Raw genomic sequence first — 18,555 nt, 5'->3', positions numbered from 1 at the left:
ATAATGGGAAATATTTTGTCCATTTTATCCCTTAGCTGTGGTGGCACGATGGTTCCTTAAGGCTGTTACGCTTTTATTTTGAAGGTAACCTTGCCAAACTTCCTGTACTAGTGTGTGTATCTCTGTTTGTCTTGACGCAGCTGCGCTCCGCTTCCTTCTTTCACTCGGGCTGATGTCACGCAACAGGATCCACCGTGGGAGGGAGGAGGCCCCTGGTCCCACTGGAGGAATTTGGGATGGGGGCGTCATCGTGTGGAAAAATAGAGAATTACACATGTTTTTTTTTTTTGTTTGTTTGTTTTTTTTTAGCTGTCACGGGGGGGGGGGGGGGGTAATACATTATTTTGACAGGGGCTTAGAATCCCCAGCAGCACCCATGGTGTGCAGCATCAGTAGTGGTCATGGCATGTTTGGGCGTCCCAGGCAAGATTATGCCCCGATGGCCCTCGAAGTCTCTGTCTAGGTCACTGACCTCATCTGGCCTTACATAAGGCCCTGGACACCAAGACATGCATTGCCTATTGCATATACTGCATCTTCTTTCAAAATTCATAATTCGTTGAACATAAACTGATTGATATTGCACTTGATCAATACTACAGTGTTTTTTCCATTTTGGTACTTATGACTCAGTGCTGCTTGTTTCTGCTGATCTGCTTAATATTCCTTCCTTGTGATTATGGCTATATTTTTTCGGACTACCATTGTTAGTTAGTCTGTGCTTTGCTTTGATGGAAAGTATTGTGTTATACCTCTCCCTATCTGAAAACGTCTTCCCACTGCTATGATTTCAGGAATCCTCTCAGTTCACTGACCAGCAGAGCAGCCAAACCATCTCAATCATCGTGATATGAAAGGCAAACATTTGCGGAGTAAATCAGGTTAGATAAACCAGCGCTACTCTACTTTGGAGGTGGCTTGATAAATTTAGCTCAAGCCGAGTTAAAACACCTGTCACCTAAACAAAAAAAAAAAGTGGGAGAGCTTTTAATCTACAGTCAGTGACACACTTCATCTAAATAAGCTTATCTGCCATCATCCATCAAGGACACACAGTTTGCCCATTAATCAACAAATCATTTTGACCTAGTTAGGTGTTGCATAATCTCAGTGCTTATGGTTCTGCATGGCACATAGTTTTTTCAAATAAATTGGGCAGTCTGGTCCCCCCCCCCCCCCGACTCTCCTCTCCACACACACACACACACACACACACACACACACACAGGCAGAAATTAGTGCCAGCAGAAACTGAATTTGAATGGCATTAATGTGAATTTTGGATACTTGAGTTAAATCAGTGTGTGTGTGTTTGCACAGTGTGTCTTTTGAGTCTCCCTCTCTCCCCCTGCATGTGTGAGTGTAAGTCACTTTTTGTGTCTGCACTCCTGTCGAATGAAAGTTATCCTTCAACTCTAGGTAAATATGCATGAGTGACGACCTTTGGGCTCAATCAATCAAAGCTCAGGCTGGCATCTGATTGGATCAGGCTATCAGGGGCCCGTTACCCAGCAGCCCTTATGTTTCCCCCCCATCCACAGGCAGATGCGGGGCCCCAGGACACTTTGGAGACCTCACTCCCAGGAAGATGGCTCCAGCTTTGGCTTTGCTGCTCCTCTGCCAAGTGGCTTTATGCACCACTGTAACATCTAAGAAAGGTAAAAAATTTGATTTGATTTTCTATCAGTTACTGCCCTTCATCCGTTGGCATTCTGTGGGATATTTTGCATGTTTGAGCATGAAAATAATATGTAGCTATGCATACATACATGTACATATGCATGTTTATTTCACAACTGTCTAATCTACATAATGGATTGGTGGGTGTAAGAACATTGAACCGTTGTTGTGTCATGTCACAAAAGAAAAAAAAGTCTGATCAGCATTTCATGAAGTAATCAAAAATGTCACCACAAAATGTGATTGTGATCAGACACCTAAACAAGAGGCACTTGAGCTTATTAGCAAATATTTCAATGTCAGCATACTTGTCTTCACATAACACATGGGTGGTATTAATATGAACTCTGTATCTCAAAGCATTAAGGAGATATAGTTGTGGTTATTATTTTCATCAATATGCAAACTCTACTCAGATCATCTACTCTATAAGAGGGACCTGTAGTTTAAGAAGGAATTTTCTGTCATGTTCTTGACTTATTCTGTTCACAAGAATGTGTTTACTCACAGACAGATGCCACCATGACAGTATGATGTCCCGCATCACCATGTACCATGGTGGTGGTACTTTAAAGTAACTTTATTTTTATTCTCTTATTACATAATCTAAGGATTACAGCTGCTATTATCACTCAACACTCATCATGTGCTCTCACACCCCTATTGATACAAGCCTAGTGTGTTCTCCGCTGGTTCAGTGCAAACAAAAGCCAGACTGTTCTTTTCAAAGTCTAAACATGAGCATGGAATATTTTTCCTTTAACAGCCCTGAGGAGATGTGTTGCATAGTTAAAAAAAAAAAAAAAAAAAGGGTCTAAATCAAGCGCACTGATTTACTTTCCATGCTGTCAAACTTGTCCCCAGGCAATTTGAAGAGAAGTGTCCCAAAAACTGCAACTGAACAAATGAAAATAATATCTGGATACATTTTATTTTGTTACCATTTTAGTCTCTAAATCTATTTCTTGTCTTCCATCAGTATGCGGCCGCCCGCCTATCACCGATGGGATTGACGAGTCAAGTCTAAAACGCGTGTACGACGTGGGAGAGGAGCTGATCCCCACGTGTGAACCGGGGTACGTGGCTTCAACAGCCAGCCCCCGCAGGATGGCCTGCACCGCCACGGGGGAATGGACAAAGACAGACTTGGCATGTTCCCGTGAGTTTCAACCATTTACATTATCTTTACATTACAGTTTTAGGCATTTAGCTGTTCATCCGCTTCTACAGAGTGATGTACACAATCCACCGTCCCATAGTAAGGAGTGCAAAGGGTGCAATAGGATTAGAGCGATGCATCAGGCCGCTATTGACCTTTAATTAAAAATCGTATAACGTCATCCACCTCCTCGCCTAAAAGAATTCCATTAGTCAGTGGAGAGTTTTAGTGTCACATGATGGTCTGAATGCTGTTTCAGAGGCTTTTCCACCCTGACAGGAATATAATTCTAGGGGAAACACTGAATCCTTATTTTTTTTTTTGAATTCCTCGGCTTGAAAATGGTCAATTTTAAATACATTGAGTATAGGCACAAAATATAGGCTATAAGCAGCTTTAATCCAAAAACATCAGTATCAGCTCTCAAAAACCCATATTGCTCTTACTCAAAAGTGTCCAAAACCTCAAAAGAAATTAACATATATTTCTGTATTCTATTTCTGTGCCCCTAGAATATGCATATACACTGGAGGTACAAAATATTAGGGACGTCTTCCTGATATGGAGCTGCAGCCCCTTTTGCACAATCCACATCTGAGTTGTCTCAAAGCCTAAATCTCTTTCTCTAACTCGTCTGCTTCTCTTTATCTACATCTCCTTTGTGATTGGTAGAGATTTAATAAGGGAAATCAATAAAGGATAATGGCTTTTACTTGGTTTCACCTCATCAGTATGCTTCATGAAAAGAGGAAGTGTCCCTAGTATTTTGTACATTCAGTCAGCCACGGATTATCCACCGGGCCGATTGGGCCGGTGCCCGGGGGCCTCCGACCTCTAGGGGCCTCCAAAACCCCACCAACTGTGGCCTCATCCTGTCTTTGCTTTTTTTTTTTTTTTTTTTTTTTAAATCAAATCAAATAAATTATTTGAGTGCGTGTGTGTTGAAATACGAACCAATTAATGCAGAGTTACTTTATTTGCTAATAAAAAAAAAATATTATGATTGGTTTGCTGGCTGTGTCTGTATCATGATGATGACGATGACGAGAGCCGGTGACACGTGACCGTGGGAATCTTAGCTAAGACAGAACAGACGACGTTAAAGTTAGCTGCTAAGTAACAAACATGGATAAAAAAACGATGGAGCAGTGGAGCAGCAAAGCGAAAGGCTGAAAAACAAAAGGATAGCAGAGAATTCTACTTCGGAAAAACATACCGACTCTCTCAACTCTTTTCAAAAGTCGGCTCGCTAGCAAAGAGCCTGACGAGGACGATGTTAATATTGATAGCGAAGAGGAGGACTGTAACCCAGCAGCCACTACTAGTTCAGCTGTCCCACCTCGACTTGAACCAGACCAGCAACCAAGAGGACCTGACCATCAGCATGACACTGAGGCAGAGAACCAGAGCCCTGCGACAGCCACCTGTTCAACTGCCCCATCCCCATCTCCACTTGAGCCCTTCTACACCGACGCGGAGGCCCAGCCCGACACCGAAGCGGATGGTAGAGACCCGGTGGTGGGTACTAGATTAGCAGCCCCACCTCAACTTGAACCTCACCAATTGGATCACCAATGCAGGATTGGTTCAACAGTCAAGGAAGTACAGGTTACATATATTATTATTACGCATAGCAGTATGAATCGATCGCAGTGTGTGTGTGTGTGTGTGTGTGTGTGTGTGTGTGTGTGATTGATGGAATAATCTGAATCATAGAACTGTATTGGTGGAGGTGGGGCAGTATGTGCTTGCGTATGCCATTGAGCTGCACACTGTAGGGTAATTCGTTAATATTGTTGCCGCTGGCCCAGGAAAGTATTGTTGCAATCATGTGGTGTAAATCCTGTATGATAGAAGATATCTACAGGTGTTGATATTGTCCTTAAGGTTGTGATCAAAGGCAAAGCAAAGGTAAATCCTGTATAAACTACAGGTATTTCCAACAGATAGTACGCTACTACGGGGGGGGCCTCCAAGAGTTTGTGCCCAGGGGCCTCTGCATTCTTAATCCGTGCTTGCATTCAGTATATAATAGTGATATGCTAAATAAAGAACCAGGAAGAAAAATGATTTTTCTCTTTCCCAGGAAGGAGGAAGCTACTGCTTCCTCCTTTACTTGAACCTTTCTTGAACCTATCTCGATTATATATTTAAATTTGACCATTTTCAAGCCAAGGAATATAAAAAACATTATGACGATTCAGTTTTTCCTGCAGAATTTTGAATTTAGACCATCATGAGACACTAAACTCTCCACCGAAACCCAGACTAATGGAATTCCTTTAACATGGGTCAGTGCAAGGTGAGGAGGTGGATGACATTATACGACTTTTAATAAAAGGTCAATAGCAGCCTGATATATCAGTCTAATCCTATTTTTGCTCTGGCCTTTGCACTCCTTACTATGGGATGGTTGTAATATTGCTAGCAACAATCAATAAAAAAAGTGATTGAAAGAGAAAAAAAATGACAAAGGTAGCATTAGTAAATGGTATTTTATTTCATGGAACAAAATGTAGTATAACTAGTAAGCCTCTGTATAGCACATATATTATTTTAGGCATTTCTTGCAAATCCCAATTTTCCATAAGGATTTTAGACGACATTCCAAATGGCAGAAATGCTTTACAGCCTACAAAATTATGTCAGACTTGGCCTACGTGCTGTGCAACAAAGAAGCCCTAAATAAAAACACATGGATGCGACAATAAACGAGAACATAGCAGAGGCATGTATCCCTCTGCTATGTTCTCGTCTATCAATAAAAATGCTATTTGGCGAAATTATGCTCTAACAATATGACCAAATGTCAGTTGAAAATAACAGTAGCGAGATCTGTTGGAATATTGGAATATTGCTTTAAGTTGGTCCAGGCTGCAGTATAAACTAAAAGGCCCAGGTAAATATTAATTGAAATCACTAATCATTCTATTCTACTGCTGTCTTGCTAGTAATCCTCACTAGATGCTGTGCACAATCGATGTATATTCTAATTGTCAATACTGTGACATCTTTTCTACAGCCAAGATGTGCCCGATCCCCAGGCCCCTACAGGCCTTAGCGATGGGGAGGACAGAGGTTCCATTCAAGACTGTGCTTAACTACACATGCGATGACGGGTAAGAACGGATTACGGGAAAAGTCACCCGACCGACCCGGAAATTCCAACATGTGTTTAATTCATTTCAGACTGATGTGAACTTCTGTCCTTCAGGTATGTGATGCAGGGAGCCAATGAAAGCAGGTGTTTACATGACGGCACCTGGAGCGACCCACCACCCCTCTGCAAAGGTACTGGAGGAAAAGACAAGTAGTGGAAACAGTAATAGTTGCATTTTAACTAGGCATGTAAAAATCGATATTTGACGCTGATTAACTTTGTGCTCCTCAGGTTTGTTTTCCATCAAACATACCGAACTTCTATTTTGCCCAAAATTACATGCTAGGGTGGATTTTCCATTTTGAGAGTAACGTACGATCCTCTGGTGACATCACGTCTCCCCTTACAGCTGTAAGTTGTGCTCTGCCCAAGCCACCGAGAGACGGTAGAATTGTCCACGACAATAGGATTAGTGGATCAACCACCATCTACGGGCAAGGCTGGACGTACGAGTGCAACCCGCCCAAAGCACCAAGTTATGAGAGGGGATCCTGCATGGCCGATGGAAATGCCACTGAGCCACCGGTGTGTCGCGGTAAGGATGATGCATTCCCAAAATTAAGGAAAATTAAGGAAAACCTGGATCAGAAAATTAGAAAATATCTTCATCAAACATATCTTTAATATCCTTTTTTTTTTCTCCTGGCTTTACATTTTAGTATACACTTTACAAAACATTTGGAAATTTGGAACGTATCCTAACAAACCATGTCAGTGTTGTCTCAAGGCTTAATCATTCTTTTAATGTCTCCTCCCCCATCTAAATCTCCTATCTCCTGCATGGTTACATTTGATTTAATGGGTGAAATCAAAAGCAAACACTGGATTCACCTCAATTCACCTGGTCTGTCTATTTATATGAAAAGAGCAGTTGTTTCTAATGTTTTATACAGTTTTCCTTTCTGTACCTGTGTACTGTTAACAATGCATTACCTCTTCAAAACCTGTTTGACTTTTGACCTCTTGTATTGCCCATCCCAGAGGTGAGCTGCTCCATCCCAACAGCCATACCGAACGGCTTCATCACCTTTGCTGTGAAGAGGTTACATGGCTACAAGGAGAAGGTCAAGTACGCCTGCAATGACCACTATATTCTGGACGGCAATGCTGAGACCCAGTGCCAGAACACAGGGAACTGGTCCACCATGCCGGTCTGCAGGGGTGAGTCGTGGGAAAATCAGTTACCCTAGGGCCGAATTTGTGTATTCATGTCTTGTTCATTATTTATAATAATTAATAATTATCTGTCAGTCAGTTAATATGACAGCACAAAAGTATTCTGACATGAATGGATGAATGGATGAATGGATAAATGCATGAATGAATGAATGTATGGATGAATGAATGAATGGGTGGATGAATGGATGTATGAATATAAACAGTTGTGACAGCACAAAAGTATTCTGACTTGAATGAATGAATGAATGAATGAACGAATGGATGAATGAATGAATGAAAAAAAAATGTTGGGACAGCACAAAAGTATTCTGACATGAATGGATGGATGGATGGATGGATGGATGGATGGATGAATGAATGAAAAAAACAGTTGTGACAGCACAAAAGTATTCTGACCTGAATGAATGAATGAATGGATGAATGAATGAATGAATGAATGAATGAAAAAAACATTTGTGTGAATGGTGGATATAATACTCAATGTTTAGATTTGAATCTCCATGCAGACAATGTAGACTGAATTCAGTCGGTGTAGCAGGTAGGATGTAACTTGGACCTTGATAAGCAAGATGAAATTTCAACATAGATTGCTTACACGCTTCGAGCCCAAACTATGATTACAAACCACTGCACGAATCTGCAATATTTCGAAAAAGAACGTGCTGTAACGGATTATATTTCCGCCCAGCCCCCTGCTCAGTTAACATCAAAAGAGGCCGCATCTTCTACAATGCCAAGAAGCTCTGGATCGCCGAACTGAAACCCAACAGAGTCCTGCATGGAGAGCATGTTGTCTTCTACTGTCTGAACAGCGCTGAGAAGTGTGGCTACACCGTGGCCAGCACCTGCAACGATGGAACCCTCCCCATCCCAGAATGCTTTCAGGGTGAGTCCTTAAAGAAAGACACTAGATCTGGTTTACAAACAATATTATATTTTAACTTTCCTATGCTCCCTTGTAGAACCAGGCAGGGTGGAGTACACCTTAAAGCCCAAAACCCTTCCATCAGAAATCACCATGTGTGCTGCGTCCCCTGCAAGACCCACGACTCCTGCAACAACGGCATAGCTTTGCACAGCACTGCCTGGCCTGGAACACCACTAAGAGGGCATGATCATGAATGACTCAATAAAAAAAAGTGAAGAAAGAGAGGCCATCTGTGTTATTTGTCAACTGTGTGGATCATTTTCTTCACTCTCCCTGTCAATAAAAGTGTGTACGATGTGTAATGTGTATTAGGTTACACAGATATATGAATGTAACAACCATAACATAATTAATTGTATTCTGTCACATCTACATACCCCCATCGTGGCCGGCAAACAACGAGCACCTGCTATAGCCAGTTACTGGTGTTTGGCACTAACCATATTGGAAGAGAAGAAGGTTACGACTATGTATTAAAAAAAACTCTCTCTCTCTCTCTTTTAAGAAACTATTTTTTACAGAGATGAGACTCAAATCTGCAATCCTCAACTCATGGGGATGACCCATTATCCAGTAATTCATGGGATTAATAAGAAATGTTGAAATGCCTGGAAGTGTGAGGAGCAGAGGCAGTCAATGGCAGAGGCAATATAGGAAGTTTTTGTTTTTTTGACTCAAAAAATGTTATAGAATTCAATGGACCCACTGCCATTACAGAGACAAATGTACATAGGTAAAAAAAAAACAAAAAAAACGTAGATTATGTGAAAACCCCATTATTTTCCCCATAGAGAAATTGCTTTAGATCTGTTTAGTTCATATTTCGGCAAGGCTGACAGCCAAAATGACAACTTCACTTATGAGGTCTATGAGAGGAGCTTAAAATCAAATTAACTCACATGCCTTCAAATCAAGTTTAGCTTTATTTATCAACTCTGTAGTTGCTGGAAGAAATAGTATATATTTTTTTTTATGTCACTTCTCTTCATGATCTCATCTAGGGCCAGGACTGCCTCTGGTGGGGAGGATGGTGGGTGACACTTTATTTGGATAGTCCAATGTTGATACTCACCTATCATGTAACAAAGAGTAGATGATCAACAAAGTGTCACTTGCCAATTACTTTTAAAACCTAAACCCAACCCTAAGATTAACCCTAGCCCAGACACTGAATAACTATAGCTTTTCACACAGTTATAAACTCAGTCGACTTTTTAGTGACACATGATAGTCACTTGATAGAAAGTTGAGTATGAACATTGGACCCTTTCCTTAAGTTTTGTAATATGGAGAAACAAAAAAAGATTAAAAAATAAATAAATAAATAAAAAAAGATGATTCAGCAAAGTCTGAAAAACATCCCTCTCTGCTGTTTCATCATACGGCAGCAAGGGGAAGTCCACCGCTGGAACCTCTCACTTCCAGTAAAATGTCACAATGATTAGGATCTGTTATGGTAAACGGAGGAAAAAAAAAACAAGGAGCACCATGTGAGCAGTTACTTCATTCTGCTCTTATCTGTTGACTTTTAGAGAAACACAAACAGCATTGAGGGGGGCGGGGGGGTACAGAGATTCAGTATTTTAAGCAGAGACCACAGGAGAGACCTGAGTCACGTCTTTACAAATCCACCAAGGATGGCACGCATGCTGGCTTTGCTGCTCCTGTGTCTGTCTGCATTTTTCACCGTGGTGACATCAGAGCAAGACACTGGTATTTGTTATTATCATTATCTGACTTTTACTTTATTTAGGTTGAACTATTTGTTTACGCATGAAGTCCTTATTGCGTCATTGCTTTTCTGGCTTTAGCATCTGTATTTTGGAAGGAACAGATTCTATGATGGTATTTACATTTTAGTAATGATCATTTTTCACATTTGGAATGCAAGAATCGCAAGACAATTATTTCCTTTTCTCTCATGTTGCTTTCTCTCATGGTTTGTTTAAGTATGTTAGTTGTTCTCCTAACTTGAGGTCAGTGTTTTTCTGCCCTGTCTATATTTTTATATTTAGACTACCTCTATTTCAGTGCTCTCACTAACAGATTTTTAGAAAGTGTTTTTGCTTTTGTTGGACTTTTTAGAAAGTGGTGCCTCATTAAATGTTCCAGTGGTTTAAAGGAAATTAGTCTGAAATGACTGAGCTGCAGACCAACTACTCTTTAGACAGATTATGTATCCTATCTTTAACTGATTTAATTAACTGATCATACATTACTGTTCAAATGGCTAAAGTTAACATACAATGGAATATAAAATGTTTCAGAAAAAGCTGACTTGGCAAAATTCCAATTTTCCTCATAAAATGTAGCCCTAGAAGAAAATGATATCCCTTTAAAAACTGTAAACTGTTAGTAAACTTTCCATTATTGTAAGAGGTTTTTTTTAAGAGATTTTCCAAAAAAGGAAAAGGAGCAAACTTGTGGCAACATAACTAACCTGTTTAGTTTGCTGCAAACATGCCACAAATTATCAGCAGGTTGGATATAGACTTAGTTTTTGTACATTTATGCATTCTGAAATGACTTAATCATCACATAAATTATGCTTTTCAATATACACATAACATACAATGTGACCATTTGTTACATATACATTGCTTATATTATGAGTTTCATGTGAATTCATGATTCACACTCATTCATTTCAGGGTCAGCACATGAATACAGAGGTTATAGCATATAAACATCAATGTGAATGGGTAAAACATATTATATACCTCTATTACCATTAGTGAAGAAAAATAAAAGGTTTAAATGCTAGTTAGTGTTATAATGGTAGGGTTGGGATTTTAAAAAAGGTATTCTTTAGTGGCAGATTTTATCTTCCAATCATGCAAACCCAAATTTCTTTTCAAAATCTTTTTATTGAGATTTTCAGCAAAAGTTCCCAGGGTTGGGCAGGCATATTCCACATTGTTACAAAATATACATCAATGTAGTATCATATAAAAATAAAAAGTGTATTTGTACTTGGTTCTCATCTTATTCACTTGTCCTTGCAGTATGTGTCAGGCCAGTCCTGGGGGGCAACATTGAGGTGAATGGGCTCCAGAGGTACTTCAGCCCTGGTACTGAGTTAGTCCTGTCCTGTAAACAGGGATATACCCCGCTGCTGGGCCCTCGCACCATCGTCTGCAGCACCAGCGGAGAATGGACCAGAACCAGATTAATGTGCAGACGTGGGTCTTTCATTGGTCTAGTGACAACTTTAGGCCTGTGTAGCAGATCTTCCTCTTGCACAACATTGTATACTTGAGTTCTGTTTTTCATGCCAAACGCTGTCCAACAGTAAATGTATTATACTAAAAGATTTCAAATTTTCTCGAGAGTCTTTTAGTTTTAACATTAACACATTTGTATGGTAATTGCATTTTAATGCTATTAATGAATTTTAATTAATTATTAAAATGTTATATGGTTGCCATGGTGACTTGGGCTAGAGGGAAGTGTGTCTACCAGATGGTTCACATTCTCATTACTACACTCGTTGATTACTCCTAAAAATCAATTTAGATAAGCCCATATTGCAGCCTTTGCAAATATTCTGCAGTAATTGCATTCTTTTATACTGCAGTATCAATACGAATATGACATATTCATCCCTGGACAATAGCTGGAAGTTGTAAGCTCTCTATTCTTTGGCAACAGGTGTGGGGAAAAAGAGAAAGAGCTTGTCAGATGCAGATAGACTGTATAGGTGCATCAAATGTCATTCAACATTCATATTATACAAATCAATTACTTGAAAGTCAAATACACTACCATCATTGTATTTTGTCCTCTCTTCTCTCCTGCAGCAAAAAGCTGTCCCGACCCAGAGCTAGTGCCTAATGGAGATATGTACTATGAGGATATTGTGTACCAGAGTACAATCAACTACACCTGCTATGAGGGGTAAACTGATTATCAACTGAATAAACCGTATATCATTGCCTGACACGTGAGATTATCATGTGTTGGTCCGTTTCTGGTTAACACTTTTATTTGCAATCTGAGTCTGAACGGGGAGTTACATGAGAAAAAACTGTAATGTTTGAATGAACGTACAAAATTTTAAAGATGGCTGCAGAGCAAAATAATATGGTTGTTCTGTGCAGGTACATCTTGTATGGAGCCAGCACTGCTGTGTGCCTAGCCAATGGAACATGGAGTGCACCAGCACCAGAGTGCATGCGTATGTAGTCCACTGCATTCTTCCTTAAGACCATGAGAATGATGACAAGGACAGAACACATTATATAGCTTCTTTGCATCTCATCCTAAGCAGGTGTGGTTTAAGATGTTACTTTAGGGTCTTTCATAGAGTCTGTGATACCAAACTAAAATGATTTCATTTTTTGCACTGTCTGCAAGATAATAAGTGAGCCATCCAAAATTCATAAAGCCTCATAAATTCTGTGTACTTGGAAGACAGGGACACCAATGACAAATGTAGTCTCTTAACCTGAGGCCAATGAAAACATATGAGGGCCTCGTTTCCCAAAAGCATCTTAAGGCTAAGATAATCACACAGAACTTGAACGGATAGAACGGTCTTTCCACTGTTTTCTGTGGTATTTTGGCTGGTACACCAAAAAATGGTGTCTATGGTTTGTTTGGGCATTAAGGCTGTAAAGTGTGTCACACCGGCTGCCACACCGTGAGTGGGTTAGCTTTGTAATGTTACAAGACTAAATGAATAAAATGTGATGACTTACCAACAGTAATATAATGCGGTTAAACCCAATCGGTCCAAAAATCCTTTAGTACAGTAGCTCCCCACTGAAAGAAACGGAGATGGCGCAACAAGTTTTTTTCTCCAAGTAGGTCGCTGCGACTTGCCGTAAGATGGTTTATACGGAAGCTAGGCCAACGGTTCGACCACTCCGACCACCTCCAACCACCCAGGAGCGTTGATTTGAATGGGAAAGGCCGTTCTATCCATTCAAGTTCTGTGGATAATCATAACATCCATCTTACGAAGCCTCTTAATTTGTGAAGTGTTTCGAAAGTATCTTAACTTTAACTAAAAGACACTCTTAAAAATGACCGCTAAATGCATCTTGAGAAGGAAAACAACACCCTACCATGTCACCTGTTTGACTCACTACAACTTTTTGACATGAGATTTTTCTGGAGAAGGGACAGGGAAGGGGTAAAATACATTTTTAAAAGAAACGCTCAATAACTTGTTGACGTGCAGCGACACCAGTCATGTATTATGCATCTGTCGCGGTGCCATCACCCAGAAAGCAATGTTGTGAGAACACTTGAATAGTGTGTCATTGAAACTGACAGCTCTCTTGAAGAGCTGTCGAGATTCGTCACTCCTAGTTATTAATTTTTGCTCAAGGGAAAGTATCTCGAGCAACAGAAAAATCAAAGTATATATTAGCATTGAAACCACGAACATATGCCTGTTGCATTATATGAGATAACAGTTGGTTTTAAGCTTTATACAGGCGTTTCAAATAATGTTGTCTCTGTAGCAATTCTAAGCATACATAATTGTTTTTGTGGTGTGCGTTTCATTTTTGTTTAGTATTTGATGTATTTGCACAATATTCCATAACTTATAGACAGTGTGATTAATCAATTATTATGAAACAAAGTCAACAAACATTTCAGCATCTTTCAAATTGACAGCGTCACACACTTAACTAAAGTGGTGTGCTCCTGCTCTAAGTGCTGCTTTGAAAAACACTCATAGGTAACAAATCTTCCTAGGATCACACTTAAAAACACTCTTTAGCTCTAAGAACGATTGTTACTATGAAACGAGGCTCTTGTTCTCTAGAAATGGACCAGATGAGTCCGAAGCTGTGGATCAATGTGCCGCTATAGAGCCAAGTGAGCCACCCAAAATAATAATAATTTCATGAACAAATAAATTGGCATATTCTGTCTCTTCTCTCTTAGCCGTGATGTGTGGCGTTGCTCCGATCCCAAAGTTTGGGAAGATCATCTATGACAAGAGGATCAGGGGGAACTCCACAGAGTACGGCGTCACAGGGACCTACCAGTGCCTGCCTCCATTCGTACTCATTGGCGACGCAAGAGGAGAGTGCACTGCCAGTGGCAGCTGGACCAAGCCGCCTGAATGTCGATGTAAGTTGTACAAGTGCCAGTAGTAGTAGTAGCAGCAGCAGGAGCAGTAGTGGTACTGCAAGAAGTAGTGGTATTTCATTGATCCCAATCTTTGGAGCCGAGGTACTGAACTTCGGTCCTCAATATCCAGTTTCCTGCAGGTTTTTGTTCCTCCCTGGTGGTTAATGAGCCACACCTGGTCAGTATCTATCTGACACTGGGTGTGGCTCATTAACCATCAGGGAGGAACCAAAACCCTAGGCTTTGGAAATGTGTTTATGATTCCACTGTATACCACAATCAAGCGAAAAACAATTACAAGTAAATTCTAGTAAAGAAGCATTCTAATAAAAAAATAAGTGGCTACTACTTGAGTGTTTTTGCCCTGTGGAGTGGAACATCAAGAATGTAAATCATACTCTTGTTTATTTCTGATTGGTAGACTTTTAAATGATATGCAAACACTCATCAGAGACAAAAAAAACACCATATACAGTAGTCGTCCTAATCAGCCAAATTGTCCCTTCACAGTGGTGACCTGTCCTCCACCACAGCCCATTGTGAATGGTTACATGTCCAGCAACTTTCAGAGAGCGTATGACTACAAGGAAACGGTCAAATACGGCTGCAATGGACACTACGTTATTGATGGAAGCCTGGAGAGTGTATGTCAGGAGACTGGAGAGTGGTCCGAAAGGCCAGCCTGCAAGGGTAGGACCAGGGGTTTCATGCAAATAGTACAGTCAATTTATATTACAAGACTACACTGATGCTAGCATTCTTTTTCTTGTGTGAGTTTAGCTCTACAATATCTGCCTATCAATATTATTCATCTACGTGTATAACCACAAGATCTTGATAGGCAAACAGCAGATGTCTGATGTCTGTGACTATTGTGCCATAATGGCAGGAATTATAACATCACACAAACTTGCCACTCTCAGCTATTTGTATTGTAATGTCTTCATGAAAAACAGCACACTATTCCAGTAATGTCCTCTTCCTCTTTTGGTCTACAGCCCCTTGCAGCGTTGACATACAAAGAGGAAGGATATTATACAAAGGACAAAAACTCTGGATTAAAGAGTTGAAGCCTAACAGAGTCTTTCACAGAGACATCGTCTCAGTCTACTGCATGGACAAGGCCAGGAATTGTGGTTACACAGTGCCAACCCAGTGCATTGATGGAAGACTCCAAATCCCAGAATGCTTTGAAGGTAAGGCTTACTTCAACTACAGCAGAGTAAAACAGAATAGGGCGGCACATACACAAGGGCGCACTATACAGCAAGGACTTTGTTTTGTTCTCCACTGTCACTAAACTGTCACACATCACAAGTGTTCATTTGTACGCCACCTCATCTCCAAATTATAAAGATTACCAGATGTCATTGAATTTGTGGTGACAAATATCCCAGAACATGGGTTTTAGAGAATGTAAACACTACTACTTCTTCTGTTATTACTTCTGTGCTAACAAAGCACGACACTGCCATCTAGTGTTTCGGTGGTCTATGCGCAGAATCACCAACGCAGAACTATAAATGCTCGCACTGCCTAGACACCGATGCAACCATAGACCAGCCTTCAGCTTGCACCATCACCAGTGATACCTTTGAAGAAGTGTGAGATACCCAAGGAGTAGTTCATCCCAAAATGAAAATGAAGTCATTAACTACTCACTCCCTGTGAGTCAATACTCTTGGTTTGTATCGTAGGACCACTAAACACTCAACAAGTTAGCCCCTGTAGTTCCATGTCAGCCTCCTTCTAAACTATTGTTTGGAACTAAACTATTGTTATTGTTAAGTTAATAGAACCATTTTTTACAGCTAAAAAAAATGCATAAAATGTCCATGAAATTTCTGCAAACAGCAGAAAACAGCAGTCATTTGTGTGGCATAAGTTCTTGGGAAATTCGCCCATTGGTCAACTTGAAGTGATGAAAACATAGACAAAATCATACGTGTCCTCATGGATTGCTGACTTTGGTATTCCATGCTAACACTTTAGCATACACTATTTTGAGTGATAGTAGGTGACTAGCATTAGCATATCAAAAGTAAGAATATTGACTTTTTAGCAATATAAAGATAGTAGTTTGTTCACCTGAAGATTCATACATTTTAAAATGTAAACATCATTAACTCAATATAGCTGATGTAGCCAGGTTTTAGTTTTGGAACTATTTCAGGTGAGTAACCACATACTCATCCAGTGCACTGATTTTTTACTGTACAAAGTCTTCCATCACGCACCATGTTTACTTCCTATGTAACCAGGGAAAGTAGTCCCTGCTCCCCCAGTATGTTATTTTTGTAGATTTTTCCAGTCTCCTACAGAAAATTAAATTGCCATACTTGGCCGCATATCATTTAAATTTACTAGCTTTAGAGCTGCTACAAGTTCTCATTTTCTCACTTTTGAGTTAATGCTAGTTGCCTCCTACCCTCAACATAGAATATGCTAAAGAGTAGGCATGAAGCACCAAAGCGAATGATCTACTGCAGACACATGAATGATTTGGGTGTCTCTGTTCGCATCATTTAATGGGTAAGTTGAACACTGGGCCAATCTCCCCAAAAACTCAGTGTATTCCTTTGATTCTAAAGAGATTTTAGTTTGCTTTTCCTGACTGGAGTGTCACACTGAGGTGTTCTCTCCTACAAAAAATGCACTGCTTCTTCAAATACAGTAATTGTCAACATTCTAACCTGTGTGTGTGTGTGTGTGTGTGTGTGTGTGTGTGTGTGTGTGTGTACATGCATGTATCTTTCCTAGAGCCTGGCGCTGTTGATTACAACCTTTATTCCAGCTCTCTTCCATCAGAAATCAAACAGTGCTGAAACACCAGCAGTTCCTGTCTCCTGTTTAATGATGATTATTAATCCACTTCAATATGTATCCACTTCAACTGTATGTTTGTGTGTTCTGATCTCTGAAATTAAAGAAAATGATTTGACTCAAGTCTTCTTGCCCTATATAACACAATTCACAAGAGAAAGAGAGAAAAACCTCATTAATTTTTAAAGTGTATGTACATCATAATGTATTTGTTTTAAAACAGGTTAAACATTATTCATTTGTTATTCCTAGACACATGACAGAAATGTTGATAATTTCACATTAAATCCACTTAAATCTAAAATCTGAATTTTCACATACAGCAACACTTAGGGGTGAATTCACAAAAGGACTGTAACGCTTTTGCGGACTTTAAACCAAAACGTGTGATTCATAAAGCGCACTTAAATGCACTGCCAAGAAAATACTGACGCAGTGCGGCATTGCTGTTCATGCATATTTAAATGTAGTTATCCATATGCATTTCAGCGCAAAACAACCCCCTTCTATGTAAATGAGGCTCATTACAGGGTGCATCCATTTTTACAAAAATCATCGCTAATTGCGACTCACAATTTAAGGTGAAATTGTTAAGTTCTTTCAAAAGCTGGCGGTAATTGAACTTTAAAAGGGATGTGATGCGCACACTTTCCAATCACTATGGTAACTGTGATTGTTGAGGTGGTTTCATCTGGCTCCTTCCAGACACCCGTTACTGTGCCTCTTGGGTATCGTAGCCATCCATCAGCAGGGCAGTGATGGATGTTTTGCAAAGCCTCTTCATAGTTTTTGGAACATGCTCTGGATTTTGGGTTTAGCACTCCACTGAGAATCCCATTGTTGAAGTGCAACCTCCTTTTCCAATTCAACATTTTTACCATGTCGAGTTTGGTTAATAATGCAACTGAAAGAAAATGATAAAGTAACAGACATTTAATTACCATGCAAGAGCTGGATGAAGCTTTTTAATATGATGGTGAAGGACACACATCCATTCACTATTGTGGAGGATGTGGGATTTAGGGACTTTAGGGACTAGACCCTACCTATGTTCTCCCCACAGGGCATGTGTGTGTGCATGGATAAAGAAAAGGAGTATTTTCATTTTACGTTTGACAACTAAGCACGTTTTTTCTTTCCTTCAGGCTGTTAAGGCCATGGCCAAATATAAGGAATGTAAGGAGAAGGCCAAAGCCCAAGTGCAGAAGGCGGCTGCGGTGAGCCTTACTTGTGATATGTGGACATCCATGAACATGGATGCCTGCCACTTTGTTGATGACAGCACTCATCTGAATTCAATTTTATTAGCAGTACTAAAATTCCCCCAGGCACACACTGCTGAAAATATAGCAAGTGTGAAAGCTTCTCTCATGGAGGAATAAAGTAACATGCCTTGTGACAGACAGTGCTGCTAATATGAGGCTCTGGGACCTGAGGCTCCGCCACATAATTTGCATGGCACATACATTGAACCTATTGTAAAAAAGGCTCTTTACCAGAACCCTGTGCTCTCTGACATTCTCTGACATCTGATGA

At 40.1% G+C, this 18,555-nt stretch overlaps 2 protein-coding genes across 2 annotated transcripts; both read left to right on the top strand.

The window, feature by feature from the left end:
• The first annotated feature begins 1,425 nt into the window (after positions 1 to 1,425).
• Positions 1,426 to 8,247, top strand: LOC139652017 (beta-2-glycoprotein 1-like). Its single transcript, XM_071528940.1, is given in 9 exon segments — positions 1,426 to 1,522; positions 1,572 to 1,658; positions 2,660 to 2,839; positions 5,862 to 5,958; positions 6,054 to 6,130; positions 6,349 to 6,534; positions 6,981 to 7,160; positions 7,867 to 8,064; positions 8,141 to 8,247. Coding segments are annotated over 9 exon segments (1,209 nt in total).
• A 1,380-nt stretch (positions 8,248 to 9,627) lies between these two features.
• On the top strand, positions 9,628 to 17,110 carry LOC139652016 (beta-2-glycoprotein 1-like). Its single transcript, XM_071528939.1, has 8 exons — positions 9,628 to 9,819; positions 11,112 to 11,288; positions 11,907 to 12,003; positions 12,207 to 12,283; positions 14,008 to 14,196; positions 14,707 to 14,886; positions 15,195 to 15,392; positions 16,957 to 17,110. Exons 1-8 carry the CDS (start codon positions 9,744 to 9,746, stop codon positions 17,019 to 17,021), a joined length of 1,059 nt encoding a protein of 352 aa, XP_071385040.1. The 5' UTR covers positions 9,628 to 9,743; the 3' UTR covers positions 17,022 to 17,110.
• Positions 17,111 to 18,555: the final 1,445 nt, after the last annotated feature.

This window comes from Centroberyx affinis, unplaced genomic scaffold (genome assembly GCF_046629955.1).
Source record: "Centroberyx affinis isolate AG114_WGS23_722 - 3 ecotype Tasmania unplaced genomic scaffold, CSIRO-AGI_Caff_v1 ptg001740l_1, whole genome shotgun sequence".
In the NCBI taxonomy this organism is placed as follows: domain Eukaryota; kingdom Metazoa; phylum Chordata; class Actinopteri; order Beryciformes; family Berycidae; genus Centroberyx; species Centroberyx affinis.
This window is presented reverse-complemented; position numbering and strand designations above follow the sequence as displayed.

Coding starts and splice junctions, on each gene's coding strand:
- LOC139652016 (XM_071528939.1), top strand. CDS start 9,744: ATGGCACGCATGCTGGCTTTGCTGCTCCTGTGTCTGTCTGCATTTTTC. Junction 14,887..15,194: donor CGAAAGGCCAGCCTGCAAGG/GTAGGACCAGGG, acceptor TTTGGTCTACAG/CCCCTTGCAGCGTTGACATA. Junction 15,393..16,956: donor AATCCCAGAATGCTTTGAAG/GTAAGGCTTACT, acceptor TATCTTTCCTAG/AGCCTGGCGCTGTTGATTAC.